This window comes from Pseudonaja textilis, chromosome 14, assembly GCF_049901715.1.
Source record: "Pseudonaja textilis isolate UNSWEBS1 chromosome 14, rPseTex1.2, whole genome shotgun sequence".
NCBI classification, from domain to species: domain Eukaryota; kingdom Metazoa; phylum Chordata; class Lepidosauria; order Squamata; family Elapidae; genus Pseudonaja; species Pseudonaja textilis.
In genome coordinates this window covers 12,911,397-12,937,185 of record NC_142003.1, presented here as the reverse complement: position 1 = coordinate 12,937,185, position 25,789 = coordinate 12,911,397, and the positions used below count along the sequence as shown (strand labels likewise).

The 25,789-nt window shown below is 50.8% G+C and overlaps 1 protein-coding gene across 2 annotated transcripts in view; it reads right to left on the bottom strand.

Moving 5' to 3' along the window:
• Positions 1-24,081, bottom strand: part of PRKCB (protein kinase C beta) — a 217,646-nt gene extending 193,565 nt beyond the window's left edge. For both annotated transcript variants that reach the window (XM_026704057.2, XM_026704056.2), the window contains exons 1-2: positions 23,737-24,081; positions 22,112-22,143 (exon numbers count right to left, since the gene is read on the bottom strand). In XM_026704057.2, the coding sequence (XP_026559842.1) occupies positions 22,112-22,143; positions 23,737-23,948 (244 nt within the window). In that variant the 5' untranslated portion in view covers positions 23,949-24,081. The remainder of the gene's footprint in view (positions 1-22,111; positions 22,144-23,736) is intronic.
• Positions 24,082-25,789: the final 1,708 nt, after the last annotated feature.

Below are 25,789 nucleotides of genomic sequence, written 5' to 3'. Positions count from 1 at the left end.
CTCTTCCCTCTCCCTCCCTCCCTCTATCTTCCTCTCCTCTCCTCTCCTCTCTTCCCTCTCCCTCCCTCCCTCTATCTTCCTCTCCTCTCCTCTCCTCTCCTCTCTTCCCTCTCCCTCCCTCCCTCTCTGTTCCTCTCCCTCTCCTCTCTTCCCTCTCCCTCCCTCTATCTTCCTCTCCTCTCCTCTCCTCTCCTCTCTTCCCCTCTCCCTCCCTCCCTCTATCTTCCTCTCCTCTCCTCTCCTCTCCTCTCTTCCCTCTCCCTCCCTCCCTCTATCTTCCTCTCCTCTCCTCTCCTCTCTTCCCTCTCCCTCCCTCCCTCTATCTTCCTCTCCTCTCCTCTCCTCTCTTCCCTCCTCCCTCCCTCCCTCTCTGTTCCTCTCCTCTCCTCTCCTCTCCTCTCTTCCCTCTCCCTCCCTCCCTCTATCTTCCTCTCCTCTCCTCTCCTCTCTTCCCTCTCCCTCCCTCCCTCTATCTTCCTCTCCTCTCCTCTCTCTCTCCTCTCTTCCCTCTCCCTCCCTCCCTCTATCTTCCTCTCCTCTCCTCTCTTCCCTCTCCCTCCCTCCCTCTATCTTCCTCTCCTCTCCTCTCCCTCTCTTCCCTCTCCCTCCCTCCCTCTATCTTCCTCTCCTCTCCTCTCCTCTCTTCCCTCTCCCTCCCTCCTCTCTGTTCCTCTCCTCTCTCCTCTCCTCTCTTCCCTCTCCCTCCCTCCCTCTATCTTCCTCTCCTCTCCTCTCCTCTCTTCCCTCTCCCTCCCTCCCTCTATCTTCCCTCTCCTCTCCTCCTCCTCTCCTCTCTTCCCTCTCCCTCCCTCCCTCTATCTTCCTCTCCTCTCCTCTCCTCTCTTCCCTCTCCCTCCCTCCCTCTATCTTCCTCTCCTCTCCTCTCCTCTCTTCCCTCTCCCTCCCTCCCTCTATCTTCCTCTCCTCTCCCTCTCCTCTCCTCTCTTCCCTCTCCCTCCCTCCCTCTATCTTCCTCTCCTCTCCTCTCCTCTCTTCCCTCTCCCTCCCTCCCTCTATCTTCCTCTCCTCTCCTCTCCTCTCTTCCTCTCCCTCCCTCCCTCTATCTTCCTCTCCTCTCCTCTCCTCTCCTCTCTTCCCTCTCCCTCCCTCCCTCTATCTTCTCTCTCTCCTCTCCTCTCCTCTCTTCCCTCTCCCTCCCTCCCTCTATCTTCCTCTCCTCTCCTCCTCCTCTCTTCCCTCTCCCTCCCTCCCTCTATCTTCCTCTCCTCTCCTCTCCTCTCTTCCCTCTCCCTCCCTCCCTCTATCTTCCTCTCCTCTCCTCTCCTCTCTTCCCTCTCCCTCCCTCCCTCTATCTTCCCTCTCCTCTCCTCTCCTCTCCTCTCTTCCTCTCCCTCCCTCCCTCTATCTTCCTCTCCTCTCCTCTCCTCTCCTCTCTTCCCTCTCCCTCCCTCCCTCTCTGTTTCCTCTCCTCTCCTCTCCTCTCCTCTCTTCCTCTCCCTCCCTCCCTCTATCTTCCTCTCCTCTCCTCTCCTCTCCTCTCCTCTCCTCTCTTCCCTCTCCCTCCCTCCCTCTATCTTCCTCTCCTCTCCTCTCCTCTCCTCTCTTCCCTCTCCCTCCCTCCCTCTCTGTTCCTCTCCTCTCCTCTCCTCTCCTCTCTTCCCTCTCCCTCCCTCCCTCTATCTTCCTCTCCTCTCCTCTCCTCTCCTCTCCTCTCCTCTCTTCCCTCTCCCTCCCTCCCTCTATCTTCCTCTCCTCTCCTCTCCTCTCCTCTCTTCCCTCTCCCTCCCTCCTCTATCTTCCTCTCCTCTCCTCTCCTCTCTTCCCTCTCCCTCCCTCCCTCTATCTTCCTCTCCTCTCTCCTCTCCCTCTCTTCCCTCTCCCTCCCTCCCTCTATCTTCCTCTCCTCTCCTCTCCTCTCCTCTCCTCTCCTCTCCTCTCCTCTCCTCTCTTCCCTCTCCCTCCCTCCCTCTATCTTCTCTCCTCTCCTCTCCTCTCCTCCCTCTCTTCCCTCTCCCTCCCTCCCTCTATCTTCCTCTCCTCCCTCTCCTCTCCTCTCCTCTCTTCCCTCTCCCTCCCTCCCTCTATCTTCCTCTCCTCTCCTCTCCTCTCCTCTCCTCTCTTCCCTCTCCCTCCCTCCCTCTATCTTCCTCTCCTCTCCTCTCCTCTCTTCCCTCTCCCTCCCTCCCTCTATCTTCCTCTCCTCTCCTCTCCTCTCCTCTCTTCCCTCTCCCTCCCTCCCTCTATCTTCCTCTCCTCTCCTCTCCTCTCCTCTCTTCCCTCTCCCTCCCTCCCTCTATCTTCCTCCTCTCCTCTCCTCTCTCTCCTCTCTCCCCTCCCTCCCTCCCTCTATCTTCCTCCTCTCCTCTCCTCTCCTCTCCTCTCCTCTCTCTTCCCTCTCCCTCCCTCCCTCTATCTTCCCTCTCCTCTCCTCTCCTCTCTTCCCTCTCCCTCCCTCCCTCTATCTTCCTCTCCTCTCCTCTCCTCTCCTCTCTTCCCTCTCCCTCCCTCCCTCTCTGTTCCTCTCCTCTCCTCTCCTCTCTTCCCTCTCTTCCCTCTCCCTCCCTCCCTCTATCTTCCTCTCCTCTCCTCTCCTCTCCCTCTCTTCCCTCTCCCTCCCTCCCTCTATCTTCCTCTCCTCTCCTCTCCTCTCTCTCTCCTCTCTTCCCTCTCCCTCCCTCCCTCTATCTTCCTCTCCTCTCCTCTCCTCTCCTCTCTTCCCTCTCCCTCCCTCCCTCTATCTTCCTCTCCTCCTCTCCTCTCCTCTCTTCCCTCTCCCTCCCTCCCTCTATCTTCCCTCTCCTCTCCTCTCCTCTCTTCCCTCTCCCTCCCTCCCTCTATCTTCCTCTCCTCTCCTCTCCTCTCTTCCCTCTCCCTCCCTCCCTCTCCTCTCCTCTCTCCTCTCCTCTCCTCTCTTCCCTCTCCCTCCCTCCCTCTATCTTCCTCTCCTCTCCTCTCCTCTCCCTCTCCTCTCTTCCCTCTCCCTCCCTCCCTCTATCTTCCTCTCCTCTCCTCTCCTCTCCTCTCCTCTCTTCCCTCTCCCTCCCTCCCTCTATCTTCCTCTCCCTCTCCTCTCCTCCTCTCCTCTCTTCCCTCTCCCTCCCTCCCTCTATCTTCCTCTCCTCTCCTCTCCTCTCCTCTCTTCCCTCTCCCTCCCTCCCTCTATCTTCCTCTCTCCTCTCCTCTCCTCTCCTCTCTTCCCTCTCCCTCCCTCCCTCTATCTTCCTCTCCTCTCCTCTCCTCTCTTCCCTCTCCCTCCCTCCCTCTATCTTCCTCTCCTCTCCTCTCCTCTCCTCTCTTCCCTCTCCCTCCCTCCCTCTATCTTCCTCTCCTCTCCTCTCCTCTCTTCCCTCTCCCTCCCTCCCTCTATCTTCCTCTCCTCTCCTGATCTCAAGGCAGAGGCTGAGCCAGGCACAGGATGGCAGGGGGGGGGGCGTGCTTCCATCACGCCCCCCCTCCCGCAACACCCCTTGACCCCGTCAAGCGGCTGTCGCAGACAGAAGGATCGAAATGCAATTCTCTCTTGCAAATGCCACTGACAAAAATATGTACCAGATGCCTATTCTAATCTATCAGTATTTGACATCCTAGCGATACATTTTGCACTCGGCGAGGTTTTTGATCTTGGAGGAATAACAACTCAGAATAAAAGCAACACGGGCTTGTGAGTGTCACACATTACGCCCTGTCATGCCTCAACGCCTTGGCCTCTGAAGTTCAACAGGCCCACATGTCAGAGCCGGCCGCAAAAACCTCTCAGGCTGTTTCCTTTCAAGCCCCATCGCCGGCTGACTGCCTCGTTGCCCACCAGGGCAGGGCCTCAGCTGCAGCCAGGACTCCCCGTCTCTTCCCGGCGTTTGCAACGAAGCATTCGAAGGAGGGAGCTTTGGGGCTGCCTTTCAGGGGGTGGGAGGGTGAAGCCCGTCTCTTGCCCTTGACTGGGGGGCAGGGGGGGCAACATGTGCCCAGAATGGGGCGGTGGCTCCAAGCCAGCCATGCTGGATACCAGCACAGCAACCCTCGAGCCTGGTAGGCGCCTTGGCCAACGCCTGGCAGCAAAAATCCTTTGCCCTTGCTGCCGGCACCTCAGATTCCCCTGCTGCTCCTGGTGAATTTGGGGGAGGGAGGAGGTGTGTGAGCAACCACGGGTAGGAAAAGCCATAATCCCATTTTTAAGGTGAACACTTATGTAACTGTTCAAAGCTGGATTAAAATATTTGCTCTGCTCCTCTGCGAGCGCTGCTTTTGACCCAAGGAAGAAAATGGGAATATCATTCAGCGGAGCCAAGTTGTTTGAGATGAGTCAATGTGTCTGGAAAGGAAGAGAGACAGCAGTGCACCAAGAGAGATGCCTCCCACTCGAAGGATGGCTGAGAGAGGGCAGAAGAGCTGGCAGTTCACAACTTTGCGCCCAAATTAGTCACATCGAATTGCAGGAGGTTCTGCAGTCAATCGGATGTGGTTACTACTTTATCTGATGGAACCGAAAGTCGAATCCTTTCCGAGCGAAGGCTGAGCAGGAGACACGTTTCAAGGAGTCGCCAAAGGGCCCTCAGAGCAATCAAAGGAGGGGACTTCAATTCTTCTTCCCAAACTGTGCATTGGTTCGGCTCATCTCCTTTCTCAACTCACGTAACCGAATCACAGGATAACAGGGCTGAAAGCAGAGGTGGCCTTCAGCCGGTTCTGACCAGTTCTTGGGAACCGGTAGCGGAAATTTTGAGAAGTTTGGAGAACTGGCAAATACCGCCTCTGAACTGGAGATTTTACAGTCTCCTTCCCCTGCCACGCCCACCAAGCCATGCCCACAGAAGCGGTAGTAAAAAAAAATTGAATCCCACCACTGATTGAAAGGGACCTTGGAGGTCATCTAGTCCAGGGGACACCAACCTTTTGGACCTCAGTGACCATCAAACTCATAATTTTAAACCAGAGACCCTAGGAAAATCCCCCCAAAAGTCTGCAGGAAAATCCTCCCACCCCATTTTCCTACCGATCATTCTTTATTTGGGATTGCAGGATACTGTCTCCAGCTCTGTTCACAGGGAGAGAGAGGAGGGGGAGACAGAGAGAGAGAAAGAGAGAGAGACTTTTGGCTTCATGCAAGGAAAGCAGCCAAAGTCTTTCTTTCTCTCCCCCAAACTCCGCCAGAAATGAGTCTTTGCCAGCACAGCCTCTTGGAGCAGGAGGCCTTGCAGGGTCCCAAAGACCCATTTCTGGTGGAGTTTGGGGGAGAGAAAGAAAGACTTTGGCTGCTTTCCTTGCATGCAGCCAAAAGCAGAAGAAGAAAGAAGCAGCCCGGTGGCCAGGCCAGGCACGTGGGGCGATTGGGGCAAGTTCCCCCCCCCCCATCCTTTCCCCCCTCCCCTCACTACCTTGTGCTGTTCACAATGCAAGCAATGCAAGCCTTGTGTTCCCACAGGCCATGTGGGCGGTGCAGCCTTGAGTTCCCGCACAGCCTGGATTAATTGCTTTGGGGGGTGCTTTGGGGGTGACATTTCTCTGTGGACCACCAAAATTTTCTCATGGGCCAAGCAGTAGTCCCCGGCCCACTGGTTGGCAACCACTGTTCTAATCCAACCCCCTGCTCAAGGATGAGACACTAGGAGTGTCAAACTCAGGGCCCATGAGCTGGATCAACTGTGGGGTGCTTAGATCTGGCCGTTAAATTAGGCTGCCCTGGAAAAAGTGAAGGACCAGCCTGCAGTGCCTCTGCCAGCAAAAACAGAGCTCAGGAGGGCTACATGTGGCCAGCAGAGGGTTGCAGGAGTCTGCCCCAGCTGAAAACGGAGATTGGGAGTCAATTTTCACTGGCCGAGTGCACCACAGGCACCCCCAACACAAGTGATGTCAAGTTGGCCATGGGCCCCCGCCAGACCCGCTGAGATCAAACACAACCCTGATGCGACCCACAATAAAATTGAGTTTGACACTCCTGCACTATACAATTTCAAACAAATGACTGTCCAGTCTCTTCTTAGAAACTGCCAGTGATGGAGCATACACACTTTCTGAAGGCAAGCCATTCCACTAATGAATTCTTCTCTGTGTCAGAAAATTTCTCCTTAATTCTACCGTAGGTTGGATCTCTCTTTGATAAGCTTCCATTTATTATTTCTTGTCCTGCCCTAAGGTCCTTTGGAGAATAATTTCACCCCCTCTTCTTTGTAGCAGCTCCTCAAATACTGCAAAAATGCTATCATATCACTCCTACGACTTCTTTTTTCTAGGCTGGCCAAACCCAAATCCTGCAACCGTTCTTCATATGTTTTAGTCTCCAGTCCCCCCATCATCCTGGTTGCTCTCCTCTGCACTCTTTCCAGAATCTCAACAACTTTTATATAATGTGGTGACCAAAACTGGATGCCGTATTCTAAATAGGGTCCTTCCAAGACTTTATAAAGCGGTGCCAATACTTCATATGATCTTGATTCTATCACTCTGTTAATGCAGTCTAGGATTGTACTAGCTTTTTTGACAGCTGTTGCACACGGCTGCTCATGTCTAAGTGATTGTCCAACTAGGACTCCAAGGTCCCTCTCACGGTTACTGTTTTTGAGCCAGATTTTGCCTAATCTGTACTTGTACTTTTGGTTTTTCCTGCCCAGGTGTAAAACCTTCCCTTTCTCCTCATTACATTTCACTTTCTTGAATAGGTCTCATTGTTCAAGTCTGTCAAGATGCTTTAGGATCCCGAGCTTGTCTTCTGGGGTGTGGGCTATTCCTGCCAGCTTGGTGTAATCTGCAAATTTGATGAGTTCCCCTTCGATTCCCTCATCTAAGTCATTTATGAAACTATTGAAGAGTACTGGTCCTAAGACAGAATCTTACGGTACCCCACTACTTCCTTCTATTTCCTCATCTAAGTTTAAATATAAACATGATCTCAATTCATATTTACCTAATGTAACTGAAAGTCAAAGTCAATTCAGAGTGAAGACTGTGCAAAATATATCTCCAGAAGTCAACAACATTTCCTGATAGGGGATGAATTAAGAGGAATTTCAATTCATTCAAAACTGCACCTGCAGTTTTGGCATGCAACACACCCTTTCTCTCTAACATTACGAGCAATTCTGCAGTCTCCCTTGGTGGAATTCAAGGCCACTTGCACTCAGATCATCTTCCGGACCAAAATCTTGAACACTAAATCTTGCACGCTAAACCCCTAACTCTAGACTACAATGCCTTACATGCAACTACCCAGGTGGAGAGAAGGGGGCTGCCCAAAGAGGCAGAGGTGGTATTCAGCAGGTTCTGATCAATTCTGGAGAACCGTAGCGGAAATTTTGAGTAGTTCAGAATACCACCTTTGATTGACCCCGCCAACCCCATCTAGTCTCTGCCTCCTGAGTCCCAGCTGATTGGCTGGGTCTTCTTTTGTTGCCCTTTACAGGAGCTGGAAAGCAGGTTGGGGGGTGGGGAAAGAATGTGGATTTTACAGTATCCTTCCCCTGGAGTGGGGTGGGAATTGAGAATTTATAGTATCCTTCCCCTGCCATGCCCACCAAGCCATGCCCACAGAACCGGTAGTAAAAAAATTTGAATCCCACCACTGCAAAGAGGGCACAGTTCCACGCTGGACCACTCCTCACTACATTGGTGCCCAAGATGACAAAATGTCTTTCTATCTCCACTGAGTCTCCATTGATCAAATCTTCATGTCAAAATTCTGCTCAGGGCTCGGTAATTTCTGAGAAATGAAATATGAATACCAACCAGACATGTACAAGGGGCAGTTCCCCAAGCAAATTATTAAAACTCTGAAAGCTTTAAAAGCATTAAAAGCTTTTCAAAAAGGCTTTAAATGTTTAAAGCAAGACATCTGGAGCACCATGAAAACCAACAGATTCACTGTGGAAACGTGGCAGCCTCTGCCACAATGGAGCAGTTAGTATATTTTAGCTTTGCTCCTTCAAGAGGTCACACTGCTATTCTGCTGAAGATACAGGTATTTCGAAAGCCGGTCCAAGGGAGCAGTGCAGGGAGGGAAGGAAGGAAGGACGGAAGGAGGGAAGGAAGGAAGGAAGGAAGGAAGGAAGGAAGGAAGGAAGGAAGGAAGGAAGGAAGGAAGGAAGGAAGGAAGGAAGGAAGGAAGGAAAAGATTGGAGGGTTTATAGAAACAGCAGCAAATGAAGGAGCCGCAGGAGAATTTGCCTCCTAAAGCATGAACTTGTTGCAGCCTAATGATGCAACCAGAAGAAACATCCCATCCCATTGAAAGCAATGCTAGTATGCCAGAAGTCGGATCTGATCTATTCTCTCAAAAGAATTAACTCTCCTTTTCTGAAGAAGACATATCTCCAAATTGCTTCTTCCGTTAATATGGTAGAACATCTAACAGACCCCCGGAGGGAGCAGGAAGAGCAGGACCAGTGAAAGAAACTGGCCAGCCCACAGGAAGGAGACTCAAAGGAACTCTGCCTTCATGACATGGGATATAAATCAATCAGCTTTCCAGATCCTATTGCATTACCCTACTGGCAAGAAAGGCCTTTCCACAAATCGAATTGGTTTTTATTTTCTGAGCTTGTCCACCTTGCAGGGTTTGACAGCCAGCATCTGCTGAGGTCCATTTGCTCCATCTCTGCTTCTGCAATTCCCAGTCCTAAACCAGAATTTGTCACTGGCTTACAAGTCCTGTTGTGTTGGACACAACACAAAGTAACTGTGTTTGTACATATCCCGTCCATGTTGCTCATTTCTCCATCTACGTTGAGGAGAAAGCAAAATGGAAATGAACACAGCAGGTGCAGATGAAACGTAGCTTGTGCGCAATTCGATTTAATAAGCTAAAATTTCACGAGCCATTGGCTACTGAATAGAATAGAATAGAACAGAAGAAAACAGAACAGAACAGAATAGAACAGAACAGAACAGAATAGAACAGAACAGAACAGAATAGAATGGAGGGAGGAGAATAGAATAGAATAGAATAGAATAGAATAGAATAGAATAGAATAGAATAGAATAGAATAGAATAGAATTCTTTATTGTCCAAGTGTGATTGGACACACAAGGAATTTGTCTTGGTGTAAATACTCTCAGTGTACATAACAGAAAAGATACATTCATCAAGAGTCAAGAATCATAAAGTACAACAATTAATGATAATCATAGGGTACAATCAACAATCAAATCATACTAGGAAACAGTCAATATAAATCGTAAGGCTACAAGCAACAAAGTTACAGTCCTACAATCACAAGTGGGAGGGGATGGGTGATAAGGAGTGATGAGAAGATTAACAGTAATAGTAGTGTACACTTTGTAAGTAGTTGAACAGTGTTGAGGGAATTATTTGTTTAGCAGAGTGATGGCTTTGGGGAAAAAACTTTCCTTGTGTGTCTAGTTGTTCTGATATGCAGTGCTCTATAGCGTCATTTTGAGGGTAGGAGTTGAAACAGTTTATGTCCGGGATGTGAGGGGTCTAGATATTTTCACAGCCCTCTTTTTGACTCCTGCAGTATGCAGGTCCTCGATGAAAGGCAGGTTGGTAGTAATTGTTTTTTCTGCAGTCCTAATTATCATCTGAAGTCTGTGTCTGTCCTGTTGGGTTGCAGAACCAAACTGGCAAGCATTTTCGGGTACGATACTAAATCAGGCTTTTTAAATATACTTTGTTCAAGAAATCATTGGACAGATTTATACTTCATGCTAAGCCAAAACCATAAAACCATGTTACGTCTTGTGATGTGTGGATTAAAAAACAAATCTGATTTCCCATCTTTCTTTCAGTTCTTTCAAGGAATCTCATTTAACCTCCAGCTGCAAAGGTTTCCCTACTTCAGAAACCAATTACGCTGAATCTAGATGTAGATTCCATCCTGTTCAACCTCATTTGAAAAGCAAGCTTTATTAGTGATGGTCAGTATATACATCTAAACCAGGGGTCTCCGGATTGTGGAGACTTTAAGACTTGTGGACTTCAATTCCCAGAATTCCTCAGCCACGGGAATTCCCCCAGCTATACTGGCTGGGGAATTCTGGGAGCTGAAATCCACAGGTCTTAAAGTGGGCATATCTGGAGACGCCCGACATAGATCAACTATTCCCTCAGCCTTTTGCTAGTATGTTCCACGTGTGGACTGCAGAAGAAAGAGGATTTCATTTCAAATGGGGGAAAAGGCCACAGACAGAATTAAATTCTTATGTATAGAATTTATAAATATATAAAATTTATAAATATATACATTTATATTTATGTACATAAATTCTTATCTATAGGGCACTGCACACCAGAACAACTAGACATGAGGAAAGTTTTTTCCTGAATGCCATCACTCTACTAAACAACTAACTCCACAACACTGTCAAACTACTTATTAAGACTGAATTACTATTATTCTTCTCATACTTCCTAGTACCCATATCTTCCCACTTATGACTATAACTGTGTTGCTTGTATCTTTACAATTTATATTGTTTTATTTGTTTTCCTAGTATGTTTTGATTGCGTATTAGTAACCTATGTATGGATTTGATTCCTTATAATAACCTATGATTTAACAGATAATCAGAGTTGGAAGGGACCTTGTAGGTCATCTAGTCCAACCCCCCACCCAAGCGGAAGAACCTTCATCATTTCTGACAGATGGCAGTCCAGTCTCTTCTTGAAAGTCTCAAGTGATGGCGCTCCCACAACTTCCGAGGGCAAGGTGTTCCATGGGTTGATTGTTCTCCCTGTCAGAAAGTTTCTCCTTATTTCCAGGTTAAATCTCTCCTTGTTCAGTTTCCATCCATTGTTCCTTGTCTGTCCTACAGGCGCTTTAGAAAATAGCTTGACCCCTTCCTCCCTGTGGCAACCCTTTAAATATTGGAAGACTGCTATCATGTCTCCCCTGGTCCTTCTCTTTACTAGACTAGCCAGGCCCAGTTCCTGCAACCGTTCATTGTATGTTTTAGCCTCCAGTCCCCTCATCATCCTGGTTGCTCTTCTCTGCACTTTTTCTAGAATCTCAACAACTTTTTTATAATGTGATGAACAAAACTGGATGCAGTACTCTAGATGTGGTCTTACTAAGGCTTTATAAAGTGGTATTAGTACTTCCCTTGATCTTGACTGTATCCCTCTGTTAATACAATTTTGGATCGCATTAGCTTTTTTGGCGGTTGCTGCACACTGCTGGCTCCTATTTAGCTGGTTGTCCACTAAGACTCCAAGATCCCTCTCAGAGTTACTGCTATTGAGCCTGGTTTCACCCAGTGTATATGTGTACTTTTGATTTTTCTTGCCTAAGTGTAGGACTTTACTTTTCTCTACATTGAATTTCATTTTGTTAGATACGGCCCAGTGTTCTAGTCTGTCAAGATCCATCTGGATCTTGAGCCTATCTTCTAGGATGTTAACTATTCCTGCCAGCTTAGTATCATCTGCAGACTTCTATTCCCCTTCTATTCCTTCTATTCCCTCATCTAAGTCATTAATGAAGATATTGAAGAGTACTGGGCCTAAGACAGAACCTTGCGGCACCCCACTGCTTACTATCACTAAGTGTTGTATTTTTCCTTATGTATACTGAGAGCGTATGCACCAAAGACAACTGTCAGCTCATAAAATATTTCTTTTTAGAGTGGACAACAGAAAGGGAGGGGGGAGCAGTGCAGCAGCTTGGAAATTGAAAGTGCATTCCATAGATTATTTTCAAAGATAGTAACTAGGTGACTGAAGTTTCTACCGCGCATAATTCTAACTGGAGAGCATGATTGATGACTCTGGGCTATGGATGTGTCCCATTGAAGAATATGAATTACGATAAACTGGGGGGCGGAATCAGGGTCAAGGGTGACAATGAATGATGTGTCTCAGTGCCGGACATGTTAACTCCCAATAAATCCTTTTGAATTTTTGGAAGTTTAGCTTGAGCCTCATGATTTAATTGGGGGTGACTGCCGGAATCCTGACAGCAACCAGACCACAATCCAGTGACTTCTGAATCCCTTCCTCTGCAGAAAGAAAAGAAATTCACGCAAGGGGCAGGTGAGCAAGCAGAATCCAGTAAGAATGGGAAGTTGGGGTTAGTCTATGAAATAAGATAGTGAGGGCTAAAGGAAAATGGGAAATCTCTAAAAAAGCTGTGACAGATACACAGAGAGGCACATTCAGGAAAGGATAAGGATGGCCGAGGTGATCTCCAGAAACGGTGGGATCAATGATAGGTTAAAGCTCAGAATGAAATGAGGTTTGGGAGACACACCCAAAACAATAACAAGGGTGTTCTTGAGTAGGTTGCTTTGTGCAATAACAATTAAAATTTCCAGCCGTAATCATTACACTGGTATTAATTCTCAACTCTTAACTTACTGCTGATATACATAATATATCTAATTCTTATAACAAACCTCATCTTAACTTGTGTACTTCTATAAACATATTTTCTACTCTAACTTTCCTATTTTTCTCTAACCATCGATAGAACGATTCCCAAGCCCCACATCTTTATTGTGTGCATTGCAAGATGCTTTAAAAAGGGACATGGCTTTGATTAAGTAGTTCTGACCAAAACCCTTTGTCAACACACACACACACACACACACACACACACACACACACACACAGAGGGATGTCCCTGGTGAATCAGCAACAGTGACAATGAGAAGGAGGAACCTTGTAACTCCTATTTTCCATCTCAGAAACCACGAGTCTCTGGCTGGTCCTTCTTAGGGCATGGAGGAAGGAGAAGGAGAGGCCCAGAGAGCACCTCAGTGAATGCAGGTCTCCCCGAAGGTAGGTGGGTTACATCCTCAGCCACTGAGGGAAGAGCTGACTCTGAGAAAGGAGGGGAGAGCAGCTCATACTTAGAAGAAAGACCAGGCAGACTTCAGGCAGCCACTGAAATGCACAAGGGAACTGAGCGGGGAAGCATCTGCAGCTCCGCATCTGGATAGGAAAAATATAAGGCACAAGTCTAGGATAGGAGCCAGGTGGCTTGGCAGTGGTCCATGTGAAAGGGACCCAATGTCTTCACCAGCTAAACATGGGTCAACAAGGGGGCTCAAGAGGCAAATGCTACCCTGGGGGCAGCACCAAAAGGGAAGCCTGGCCTCGGGAAGGAGGCCTTGAAGATTGGGCAGCTCCCATCACTACTATTTTTTGCTCCATACTTGAAAGAGGCTCAGCAACCTGTGATTGCAATCGCCCCCGACTCAAGGAACCCCACTGGAGAAAGTCAAGAGTACAGAGAAAAGCATCTAAGACGGTTAAGGGCCTGGGGACTAAAACCGGAAGAACAATCGCAGGATTGGGGTATGGCCAGGCTAGAGAAAAAAAGGACCAGGGCAGACATGATAGCGGTCTTCCAATATTTGAGGGGCTGCTGCAAAGAAGAAGGAGTCAACCTCTTCTCTAAAGCCCCAGAAGGCAAGACAAGAAACAATGGGTGGAAACTAATCAGGAAGCGAAGCAACCCAAAACTAAGGAACAACTTCCTGACGGTGAGGACAATGAATCAGTGGGACGACTCGCCGTCAGAAGTTGTGGGTCTCCATCACTGGAGGCTTTTAAGAAGGGATTGGACAACTATTTGTCTGGAATGGAAGAGGGCACGGGGGTCAAACTCGATTGCATCACAACATTTTTTGCCGTTGCAGAGCTAGGGTGGGCACGGCCTGTGCATGATGCATCCAGCCCACAGGCTGCCTGTTTGACACCCCTGGGTAGGGTCTCCTGCTTGGGCAGTGGGCTGGCTAGAAGACCTCCAAGGTCCTTCCAACTCTTGTTATTCTATTAAGAGCTTATTGAGGGAACGAAGACGGCAAGCAAAGGAGGACGCTTGGTAATTGCAAAACAGCGAATAGAGCCAAACAACTCAGAGGTTAAGGCCCATGGAGAGTTAGGACTCTCACACACTGAGAGATGAAATAAGGGCACGGGTGGCTTTTTGTGTCAATTAATTAGGGCTTGCAAAGTGGGTTAGTTTCTGAGAGCAGTGGAGCTAAACAGGTAAGAGGCTAATTACTGGCTCAGGTGTTTGAGTGGATACTTGGCCACGTCTCCTCTCCAGAATGAGTTTCCCCTCCCCCGAGATTCAAATGGCCCCCACCCTACTGGAGCTTTGGGGGGGCCTTGAAGAACTGAATCTTTGCCTCAGACTTTGGAAGCTTCTTTTCTTCTTTGCTCTGATCTGGGTCAGCCATTTTATCGCTTTTTTTAAAAAAAATGCTCTTAACTATTTGTAAATTGCCAATTGAGTTGTTGGGAGTCAGGTAACAAATGCAAGATGAAGATGATGGTGATGATGATGATGATGACATGACAGCCTCAGCCCCAGATACAGCCCAAGCCTGAATTTATTGCCTGGGTTCCCACGATTAAGTGCAGCCAGAGAGTTTCTGGCTAGGGCAGAGGTCCGCAAACTTGGCAACTTTAAGATTTGTGGACTTCAACTCCCAGAATTCACCAGCCAGCTATGTTAGCTGCAGAATTCTGGGAGTTGAAGTCCACAAGTCTTAAAGTTGCCAAGTTTGGAGACCCCTGGGCTAAGGGATCACAGCCAAAGTCTTAGCAAGTTGGGTGAATTAAGACAGCACCTTAACCTTTTGGACAGAACATGTTGTATGAGCACTGCATTTGCTTTGATCCTGAGCTTTAGGGCTATAGGAAGCCTGGCACTGCTGGCCCTTGGCTGAGCACCCTGGACCTAACGGCGATACCCCTTCAGTGCCCAGGCACAGCAGAGCCGACGTCCTCTTCCTGCTGCGTGGAGCTGTGTTACATGAAAAACCCTGCCTCATTCATGGTGGGTGGGAGAGAATCTTGCCAAGGAGAACTGTTTGGGTGGATTTCCCCACTTCTCTCGGAAACCAACTGTGTCAAAAATTGAAGACACTGCGTATTAGCAAAGATGCGGCTGTCAAACTGCCAAGACCAACAAAATGAGCATTCCTGGAGAACTAACTAGCTAGTGGACTGGGTTCCTAGAGGATTTCTTTTAGCTTGCCATCAGGTGCTTTACAGGACAATGTGTTAAGGGGTTAGAAAAGGTCTACGTGGCTGCTCAACCTCTACCCCAGGGCTCTCTTCTTAGCCCAGACCTGGTGCTCCATGGGAAAATTCAGCTACAGCATAGAGGAAGAAGAAGTTGCAGTGGTAAGATCCTGAGATTGTGTATCTCCTCCTCTTAGGTGGCCCATGGAGTTCTCGTGAGTTGCAATGATCAGGACAAGTTTGGTTCTTGCAAAGGTTTGAGCCTTAAAGTTGCCAAGTTTGGGGACCCCTGCACTATGTGCTTAGACCTCAAAGCATTGTTAGAGACCCACACACCCACTTTCCAGTCTGTTTCTGTTGCTCCCTTCTGGGAGGAGGTTTCGAAGTATTTTTAACAGGACTACCTGACTCTGGAATGGCTTTGTTCCCTACACCATTCGTCTGGTAAACTCGCAAGATTCGTTTCTCTCACCATGGACATGTGCACATCTGAACTAGACTGTGTTTGTTTCTCCATGTCATATGTGGGTATAAGGATAATTTTGTATTTATTTATTTATTTATCTTGTCATGTTTATGTAATGTATATTGGAGGTGGTGGCCTTTGAGAGCTGCATGCAACAAAATTTCATTTTAATGCATGCCGATTCGTGTACATTCCAAGTGACAATAAAGTTAGTCTAAGTCTTGTGGGACCTCTCAGAACTGGTGCTGTGTGTTCTCTACCAGAGTATCTTAGTTCCCCTTGCGGTTCCCAGAAAGAAAAAATAGCCTAGTGGCTGCACACAGTCCCATTCACTTCCTCCTCATCTCTTAAGGCAAAACTGATCCGAGAATGACTAAATCTCTTGGTCTGGAAGGAGAGATCAGAGTGGATCTGCAGTAGAGAAGGAAGAAGGCACCGTTCAATCGCGGTTCTTTCTTGGAATGCCAAAAGGTCCCTTCATTGACCAATTGACAAAGTGACAACACAGAATAACTGACCAACACTGCTTGTTTCAGAAGAGAGGTTGATCTCAGGCTGTTATTGACTGTTATATTGACTGTTTCCTGGTATGATTTGATTGCTGATTGTACCCTATGACTATATCATTAACTGTTGTACCTTATGATTCTTGACTCTTGACGGATATCTCTTTTCTTTTATGTACACTAGAGCATTTGCACCAAAACAAATTCCTTGTGTGTCCAATCACACTTGGCCAATAAAAAATTCTATTATTCTATATCTAAAGTCAATACCAGAGATGTTCCTGGAGCACAAGAAACCAGAGCTCTCATCTTTGCAACCCACAACTTTCTGATATTGAGACAAGCACAGGATGCCCTGATCTTCACCATTACTTTTATGAACCATGGCAAACCAAATGGGGGAGTATTTTCCTTTGGTTTAGTATATGTTGTGTGAAGCCAACCACTGCAGCTTCTAAACTATGATTAATGACTTCTTATTAAATGTGAACAGTGGCATCAACAAACTACAGTTGGATATGATGTATAAAGCCAACCAATATGTTTGCCTGGAAGATGGAAGGTCTGTGAATACACGGCCCCTCTTCCAAGAACACGCCTGTCCTTCCTGTGCAAGGGGCCAGCCTCCCTAGCCCCCTCTGCAACCAGCAGACAGGAGCAATTTGGTGCCTGGGAGGTCGGCATCTCCTTTGTTAACCCCCAATCCTGGCTAGGTTCACCAAACATCTTGAGCTAGATCAGGTGAAGAGCTAGCAGATGTTTGGCTACTGTTAAGTTAGATTTGTTATGGATTCTTGTTGTGGCTTTAGCATGTTGTCTTATTCCAGCTTATTTGGTTAGTTCATAGTTCGATGTATGGTATGAACCCCCAAAATGGAAACGACAGTACTCAGGTTCAGCCTATGTGAACCGACAGAGACACTGTTTCTCCAGAAAGTCACCGAAAAGGGACTATGTTGCTAAACCCTGATGCACGAGAGCCTTTAATGCTGCCTCCAAATGCACTGATTAACCCTCAAATCAAGCATACTGTATATTGGTTCACACCCACCGTCAGCCTTAATAGCTCTAAAATGTGGATTGAAGCGCCTTGACTTCTCCTAAAAGGAGGCCAAGGAATAAACGGTTGGAAAGGCATGTTTGATGGAATAGCGTACGGAATTCTGAAGAGGCAATGAAAGAGCCACCCCTCAGGGCCCCCGCTTTCTGCCTCTGCTGGTTTAATGGGCAAGAAATGAGCAAAGGGTCTTGCTGGGGGGGAGAGAGGAAGCGGGAGGTTAGAGAACTGAGCACCGCAGAGCACCTAAAAAAAGAGGGAACTGAGGAAGGTCATTTAGACCAGGGGTCTCCAACCTTGGCCACTTTAAGCCCGGAGGACTTCAACTCCCAGAATGCCCCAGCCAGGCTTAAAGTGGCCAAGGTTGGAGACCCCTGATTTTAGACCTCCAGCAAAGAAGCCTTCTGGGAAGAGTTTGCTCGCTCAGTCCAGGCTTTCGCTGTTCTAACCACCGGCAGGTTTTTCTCTGCTCCTGGGAAGGAAGAAAAGCCTCCTCCACAAACAAGCCGGCGGCAGCATGGTTTTAGTTCCAGATCAATGTCTAATTGAATGCCTATCAATTCTACTTCATGGCCAGCCATGAATGCCGCACCAAAAGAACGCTTAAGAAAGAAAGGCAACTAGCAACCCCACAGCCCCGATTCCCCATCTGGGATTGTGCTAGCATTGAAACACATACACACACACACTCCCCACTCACCTCCAAGTTCAGGACTTGGGAATTCCCTGTCCCGTGAGCTTTGAGGACAAATGGCAGAAAGAGTGGGCTAGGAGCCACGCCAGGAGGAGATGGCATGCAACCTCTGGCAGAGTAAACAAAACAAGAGAAAATGGGGATTTTCTCCTCAAGGAACGTGTGGTATGAATCCTAAAAAACCCCTCCTCTGCCCCCACCCCCGATCTTGACAGCTGTTGCTGAGACAGCCCAGCGGTCAGGATTCCAGCAGTCACCCCCGTTTAAATCATGAGCTTCGAGCCAAACTTCCAAAACTAAACAAGATTTTTTGGGAGTTAACATGTCCAGCACAGCTGGGTGTAGCCGACTCTGAGACAAATCATTCATTGTCACCCTTGACCCTGGTTTTCCCCCACCCCCACCCCCTGGATGTATCGTAATTCATATTCTCCAATGAGACACCTCCATAGCCAAGAGTCATCAATCATGCTCTCCAGTTAGAATTTTGCACGGCAGAAAGTTCAGTCACCTAGTTACTATCTTTGAAAAACTATTTATGGAATGGACTTTCCAAGCTGCCGCACTGCTCTTTCAAACCCCTTTTCCCCCTCCCTTTCTGTTGGCAACTGTAAAACAGCCCCCCAAATGTTTTATGACTTGACACCAAAAAGGTCTGGCCCAGGACTGCTTCCCATCTCTTCTAAGAGTCTGCCGGGTAGCCTTGGCTCTAAGTGCACAGGTGCAGGACACCAGATTTCTACGCTGGGTTCAGGTCCCTGGGAATGGCACAACCTGACCAAGCCTCCATGTTCAGGGACAGCAACTGGAAGACTCAGAGATGCAGATACCGGACATGGTGGTTTTACTTTACGGTCTTTAGCCTTCCTTTCCCACATGCTGGAAACCAGATCTCCATTATTAAATTAACTCCAGTTCCAGGAGCCATCGAATCCCAAGAGGACACTTCAAGAATTATGTCTTTTGCACTGCAAATCCCAAAAGTGTATCTAAGAGCTTCACCTGTAATTAATTTTCTGACTCTCCTAATCAATACCACCAAGTCTTCAGAGCCTGCAGCACTGCTCTTTCTGAAGCGAAGGCGCTTTTGATCAGTTCACCAACTGCTGTTCATCGGAAACCGCCTCCTATGGCCATGATTTTCCCCCCCCCCCCTCCAATCTCTGAGATGGCTCAGGGTGGACCTCCTGGCCAAACAGGGTTTGAATGGGAGATGCTCTGCGCGCTCTTCTGCTCGGCCAGTGCATCTGAGGCCTCCATGTGCTGGGGAGGAGCCTTCTCAAACGAGAGACTCCCTGTGGCCTGCTGGAGACCGTCAACGGCTACAGGCAAAGACAAGCTCCCATGTGAGCATGTGTGTGCGCACAAGCGCGCACACACAAACACACAGAGCTACCAGCCAGAAGTGAACGGAACTTTAGTTCAACCCAGGCAGAAAATGCAGCATTTGGGATTATGGTCTTGACTTGTACAAATGGCTATTTTGGGGTGGGGTGGGGGGGGAGCACACAAAACTGCATAGGCTGCTGCATGTGCTGGCTGACATCACACACACACACACACACACACACACCCCTCACATCTGCCTTCTGAAGCAGCTGCTCAACAGGCCTCAAGGCAGGACTTGGGAGAAGGTGGCTTAGCTGGGAAAAACAGGAGAGGCAGAGGACGGAAGGGCCGAGTGCAAAGCAGATGTGTGAACCCTTAGAATCCTTGGCCTTCTAATCTTCCCCCACAGGGGATCCTATACAGAATTGGGGAGTGGTGCCTATTCTCTCCCCCCGTGGGCCTACCTAACGTTTGGATCTACCTGCCCAAAGACAGCAGCCCCCCCACCCCCCCGTGTCTTCCACTCTCGCTGGGGGGGGCTGGATAATCAAAGCCATCCAGAACAAGGAAGCCCCAAAAAGGTTTGGAAAGAAGCTGTGCGGATCAAGGGGGCCCATCTCTAATGTGAGAATACACCTCAGATCCGTTGCATTCTCAAGACGACCCTTTTCTTCTCAAGCAGAATCCTCAGAATCAGTCTACTCCGATACAACGACCCTTTCAGGTCCTTGAGGATCGCATGAAATCCAGCTGTGGAGCATCTTCCATAAACTCAGTTTTGTACACACATCTCCTGAATGCTTTGGCTGCGTTAACAGGGCTTGAGTAATACAATCTGGACTCCTCGGTGGAAAAGAGCCCGAGGAAGACCTCCTGACCGGAAAGCCAACCCGATGTTTACTATCCAGTTGCAACAGCTTCCCGACTGCCTTCGTCCTGCAAGTAAACTGATCCTGGCAAAGGAGGAATCCTATCAAGAAATGAAAATCTCCTGCAAGCTAAATCCTGCATGATCTCAGAGGATCGGTTTGCCTCCCGGAGTTCTCCATCACTGGAGATTCTCAAGAAGAGACTGGACAGCCATTTATCCGGAATGGCGTAGGGCAGCGTTTCTCAACCTTGGTCAACTGAAGATGTTTGGACTTCAATTCCCAGAATTCCCCAGCCAGGAGAATTCTGGGGGTTGAAGTCCACCACTCTTAAACTTCCCAAGATTGAGGAACACTGGTGTAGGGTCCTCTGCTTGAGCAAGGGGTTGGACTAGAAGACCTCCAAGGTCCCTTCCAGCCTTAGGGTTCTCCCTTTCTATGTTTTCTTCAAAGGAACTCAGCTAAATGGCGACAGCACCAACTCAGATGCTACCATCCTAACCCTGTTGACCTTTCTTTGACCTGCTGCATTCAATCCATCATTGGGGGGGGGGGTTTCCACCTGGGTCAATACCGTAGTGGAGAGAAGGTTTACATGCCCGAGAAGATGATGTCTGAATCCACCATGGCATTTCCTGGCCATGGCACCCAGAATCCCCCTTGTGTGAAATTCCACCCCCTTCACCTTCTTTGCACAAGAGAAACCACAGAAAACGCCACCATTTTCCCCTTCACGGCATAGTTTACCTCCCAGCCAAACAGCTTTCGCAACTGGCTAACAGAAGAAAATATTCACATTGCACACAAACAAAACAGAGCAGCGGCCAGAAAAGAAAAGAAAAGAAAAGAAAAAATAACTCCAGCCTCAAAAGAAGTAAACAAGGTTGCAAATCAATCCAGCATGTTATTAAAACAAGAGAAGTTTTGTAATTTCATATTTCAAACACGGCCATGATTTAAATTGTGGCAGGATCCCAGATGGCCCTGGGGAAAAGGTTGCAACCTTTCCTGTATAGAAAAGTGTTGAGCATCCACAGGAAAGGGGGCTGACTGGGGGGCACATCCAATTCACCAGGCCCAAAGCCTTTACCTACAGTGGGAAAGGACCCCCCCCTCTCCCCCCTTCTGCCTGGGCTCCCTCTCTCCCAAACCAGAGCACACCATCCATTTCTCCTCCAAGAAGCCAGTCAGGATGAGGAGCACCTCCTTGGGGCAGGCTGCCTCTTCCTCCTCCTCCTCCTCCTCCTCCTCCCCCACCTTCTGCCCCCAGAGGACTGAGAGAGAGGGAGGAAGCTGTGGGGAGGGGGGGGCACCTCAATTGAGCTAAGGCAGCTTCTTCTTCCGCTTCCCCTTCAGCGTTACCAGCCACCCCCACATCCTGGATGCTGACAGGGGGTGGGCATCCAGGGCTGCTCGGAGGCTAGGCAGCTGGGGAAGGGAGGGGAAGGGGGGGGCTGCCTTTCTGAGCTTCCTCCCAGCTCTCCAGCACCCTTTGTGGGGTGTGTATGTGAAAGGGCCCCCTTTCTGAGTGGAAGAAGGAGCCGTTCGGCCGGAAGAGGCAGGCCCTCCCTGCTCGGCCTGCCAGAGGCCAACTAAAGAGACGCAGAGCCCTTCGGAGGCGAAGGCGAAGGCGGAGAGGTGCTCGCAAGAGATGTGGGCTACGGAGAGAGGAACTCGCTTGGCGTCTCCCGTGGGCAGCATCCAGGCTTGCAAAATGCCCCCCCCCGCACCCCCACCCATCCACCCAGAGCAGGGGTCTCCAACCTTGGCCACTTTAAGACTGGTGGACTGTGAATTCTGGGAGTTGAAGTCCACCAGTCTTAAAGTGGCCAAGGTTGGAGACCCCCGACCCAGAGAACCTCTCCTCCTTGCCACAGGATCCCATTGGACAAGCAACCCAGTTGGCCTGGAGGAACCCCAGGTGGGGGAGACCGACTAAGTCAGCCACAACCAGAATTCAGCATGTGGCAGGATGCAGGCCTCGTTCCTGGAAGCCTCCCTTTGCTTTCAAACAACGAGGCAGCCTTTATGGCTAGGCCAGATCCAGAGCAGGGGTCTCCAACCTTGGACACTTGAAGATGTGTGGACTTCAACTCCCAGAATTGAAGTCTTCAAGTGGCCACGGTTGGAGCCCCCTGCTTTGCTGGCTGATGAATTCTGGGAATTGAGGTCCACAGGTCTTCAAGTGTCCGAGGTTGGAGACCTCCGACCCAGAGGACAGCGTCCTGCATGCCGCCAGGTTCTGAGCCTTCCCATGGGATTCGCCCACAAGACAAAAAAAGCTAAATCTCAAGCTTGTAACTCACCCTGGCACTGGAAGCCTTGCTTTCCAAATCCCCTGTGAAGGAAAAAGAGAGAGATAACACCGTGTTAGAATTCATTCACGTGCCAACACGCTCCTCTTTAATGTGGCTTCCAGGTGAGCCTTTAACATGGCTCAGCACAAGTAACACACACACACACACACACACACACACACAGAAGCCAAAACCCACATGTCATCCAACGAGGAGGAGGAGGATGACAAGATGACAGCCAGAGGAAGAAGTCACAAAGGTGGCCCTGAGCCCCTCTGCCGAAGAGGTCCAAGCACAGCTGTTGTGCTGGACAAGGGCAGCCTTCCCCAACCTGGCACCCCCACAGTTGCCTCTAAGTTCCATCCAGCACGGCTGCTGACCCAGCTGGCTGAGCAGTCATTGGGAAGGCCTGAAATGGACCCGAGCAGGGCAGCCACCACCGAGAAGAGGACCAGGGAAGCATCCTTTGGTTCCTCCTGAGGAACTGCAAGGAGCTGAGAGGGGACAGGCTTAGATAGAGGACTCCTGGGGGAGGCTGAGAAGACACCACTGTAGACCCCTGCCACGAACTAGCAGACTTCAGCATGGTCCAGCATAGGATATCCTTGAAATCTACACTTGGCGGTGGGGATCATTGGTCCCGCACTGGCCAAGAGATCCTGTGGACGTATTTAGCATATGCTGGGGAGACCCCAGTTAAAGGAGTCATTCATGTTCACCCTTCTTCTCCCCCCCCCCGCCCCCAAATTGCAGGTGATGGTAAGTGAAGATCTGGCACAGGGTTAAAGAACAGATATTCGTACATGTTTCGCTCTTGCCTCTCTCTGGTGACCCAAAACTCTCTTTTCCTTTCCCCTCCTGCCACCCGCCATGAGTTTTCTCCATCATGTTCTGTTTTGGGGGGTGATGTTCAGGACCAGCACAGAGGGCCAGTTTCCCTCCAGCTTGGCCCAAGAGACTGCGGGGAAATCTCCAAATGGAGCTGGGTTGTGGGAATCCAACCCGTGGCCATCACGCTTGGCCACAACACATCCGTTTGTCGCCGTCCCCCAACCCCCGTAGCTTACGGGAATGCAGCCCTTCCGACTTCTTCGCCTGGCATTGCGGCCCCGAGGACCGCGCCCCCCGCCCCCCACGCCGCCCCATAGCCCGGGGAAAGTTGCAGGGTCCCCGAAGTGGGGCGGGCTGTCAATGGGAGAGGGCCTCTCGGGAGCGGCTTCCCTTCCCCATCAGCCCTCCTTTCAGCCCGGGCCGTCAAGCCGGGGTCGCTGGCCGCGGACGCGGAGAGCTCCAGGTTGGGGGAAGCCCGGCTAAGGCAGCTAACGGGGAAGGCGGCTCAGGTTTCGGGGAAGGAGGCGCGGGGGGCGATGGCGGGCTGCGGGGGGGACACCCCGATCAGCGCGGCCTGAGAAGCGGGGAGCCAAAGTTGCCCGCTTGGCCACGCGGGCGGAGGGGAAGCGTCGGGCGGGCAGCCGACCAGGAGGGGCGAGCGGGGGCTGGCGGGCGGGGGGTGGGGGGCGCGATGAGCCAAAGGGCGACGCCGGCGCCGAAGCCGTCCGACCGGCCGCGGGTCCGGAGGGGCGAGCGAGGGTCCCCCCCCCCCCTCCCCCGCCTTCTCCCGGCGGGCTCCTCACCAGATGAAGTCGGTGCAGTGGCTGCAGAAGGTGGGCTGCTTGAAGAAGCGGGCGGTGAACTTGTGGTTCTTGACTTCGTGCACGTTCTTCTGGCGAAGGGCGCCTTTGCGGGCGAAGCGGACGTGGCTCTCCTCGCCCTCCGGCCCGGGGGGAGCCGGGGGCTCCGGGACCGTCGCCGTGGCCGCCGCCGCCGCCGCCTCCGGTTCGGTCATGCTGCCGCTCCTGCCGCCGCCGCCGCCGCTGCTGCACGGATGCCGCCGAGCGAGCTGCCTGGCGCGGCCGCCGCTCCGCCCGCTGGTGCTGAAGCTGCGGCGGCGACACCTCTGGCCGCCACTGGGCAGAGGCAGCGCCGAGCCTCTGGCGCCCGCCCCCCGCCCCGCCCGCCGCCCGCCCCGCGCCCCCCGCCCGCCCGCGTCTTCCGGCGCCCTCGAGCGGCCCCGAGCCCCCTGGGCCACTCCACGCCCCCCACCCCCCAGTTCAGCATCCCTAGAGGAAGGCCAGGCCAGCGGAGGTGAGAAGAAGGCGGCTTGGAGAGCGACCCCGGAGAAATCAGCAGAAGGGGGGCCGAGGGTGGGCATGGAGGAAAAGTGGGGGTTCCCGTGGCCCCTGGAGGAATGGTGCCCGGACAGCTTTCCATTCGGGGCCCTCCCCGCCAGCCCCTCTGGGGGTGCCCAGTCTGGGTGGCCCAGGAAGCACCCTAAGCTGCCTCCTGGCTGGGTTTGCATTTGATCCTGCATGGAGAGGATCTGAACTCAGGACCCAGAGGCCAAGGATTGTGTGGATGCAGCCAGGAGTCAGGAACAAGCCCCCCTGTGGAACCCAAGGATAGGATGGGTGGATGGATGTGGCCAAACAGTCCCAGTGGCAGGATTGTAATCAAATGTCCCCCCTGGTTTTGATGTGCATCACCCACATAACCGGGTTTCTTCAACTGCAGCCTGTGGGCCCCGGGAACCTCTAGCAGGGGCCACAAGGCCGGTCTCTTTGCAGGTGGGTCCCCAGAAGCCTCTGCCAGCCCCCCATTAAAGGGAAAGCAGGATAGTTGTTCAAAGGGCCGCTGAGATGCTCTTTGGGGTTCACAGCAGCCCTGGAAGTATTTCTCAAGCAGAGCTGGACTCTCCGGCCCATAAGTCACAGCCGGCCGCAGAAGGGCTGCATCTCAGCTGCAGCTTTTCTGCTTTGCTCCCCGCCCCCACTTGCTAAGGAGGGGTGGGAGGGGCGCCCAAAGGCCTCCCAAAGGGGGTCTGTTGTTGCTGCCAGTCAGTGTTCAGCCTCCTCCTGCTGTCCGAGTTGGTCCCTGAGCTCCGCAGGAAATCTCCCTCTAGCACTCAGGAGCAGAAAAGAAGCTTCCAGGACGAAGGCCGGACACGGAAGTCACTTTCCCACCGAGGCCACATCTCAGGTCTCCCCTCTCCTGCCTTCCCGGCTCTGCCCAGAGATGGGGGGCCGTGGCCTCCTCCCCACCAGCCCCCCACAGGTGGGCACAGGTGGCCTTTTCTCTTCCCTCCAGGCTGAGACCAGGTTGGCCAGCCCAGGGGTAGCATCTCAGCAACTAATGACGCTGGACAACATAAAGAAACAAGCCAAATTTATTGTTCTATAAGTTTTTCTCCCTCTCTTTTTCTCTCCCATTCCCCCCTCTGTCTCCCTTCCTTCCCCCTCTCCTCTCCCTCTCCCTCCCTCTCCCTTCCCCTTCTCTTCTCTCCCTCTCCCTCCCTCCTCCCCTCTGTCTCCCTCTGTCTCTCCCTCTCCCCTCTCTCTCTTCTCTCTCCCCTCACCCCACTGTCTCCTTCCCTTCCCCCTCTCCTCTCCCTCCCCTCCCTCTCCCTTCCCCTTCTCTTCTCCCTCTCCCTCCCTCCTCCCTCTGTCTCCTCTGCCTCTCCCTCTCCCCTCTCTCTCTTTCTCTCCCCTCACCCCACTGTCTCCTTCCCTTCCCCCTCTCCTCTCCCCTCCGCTCTCTTCCCTTCTCTCTCTCCCTCCTTAGCTTCCAAATAACACATTATTGAAAAATATATTTCCATAGTACAAAATACTTTCCAAATAGAAGTTTGGG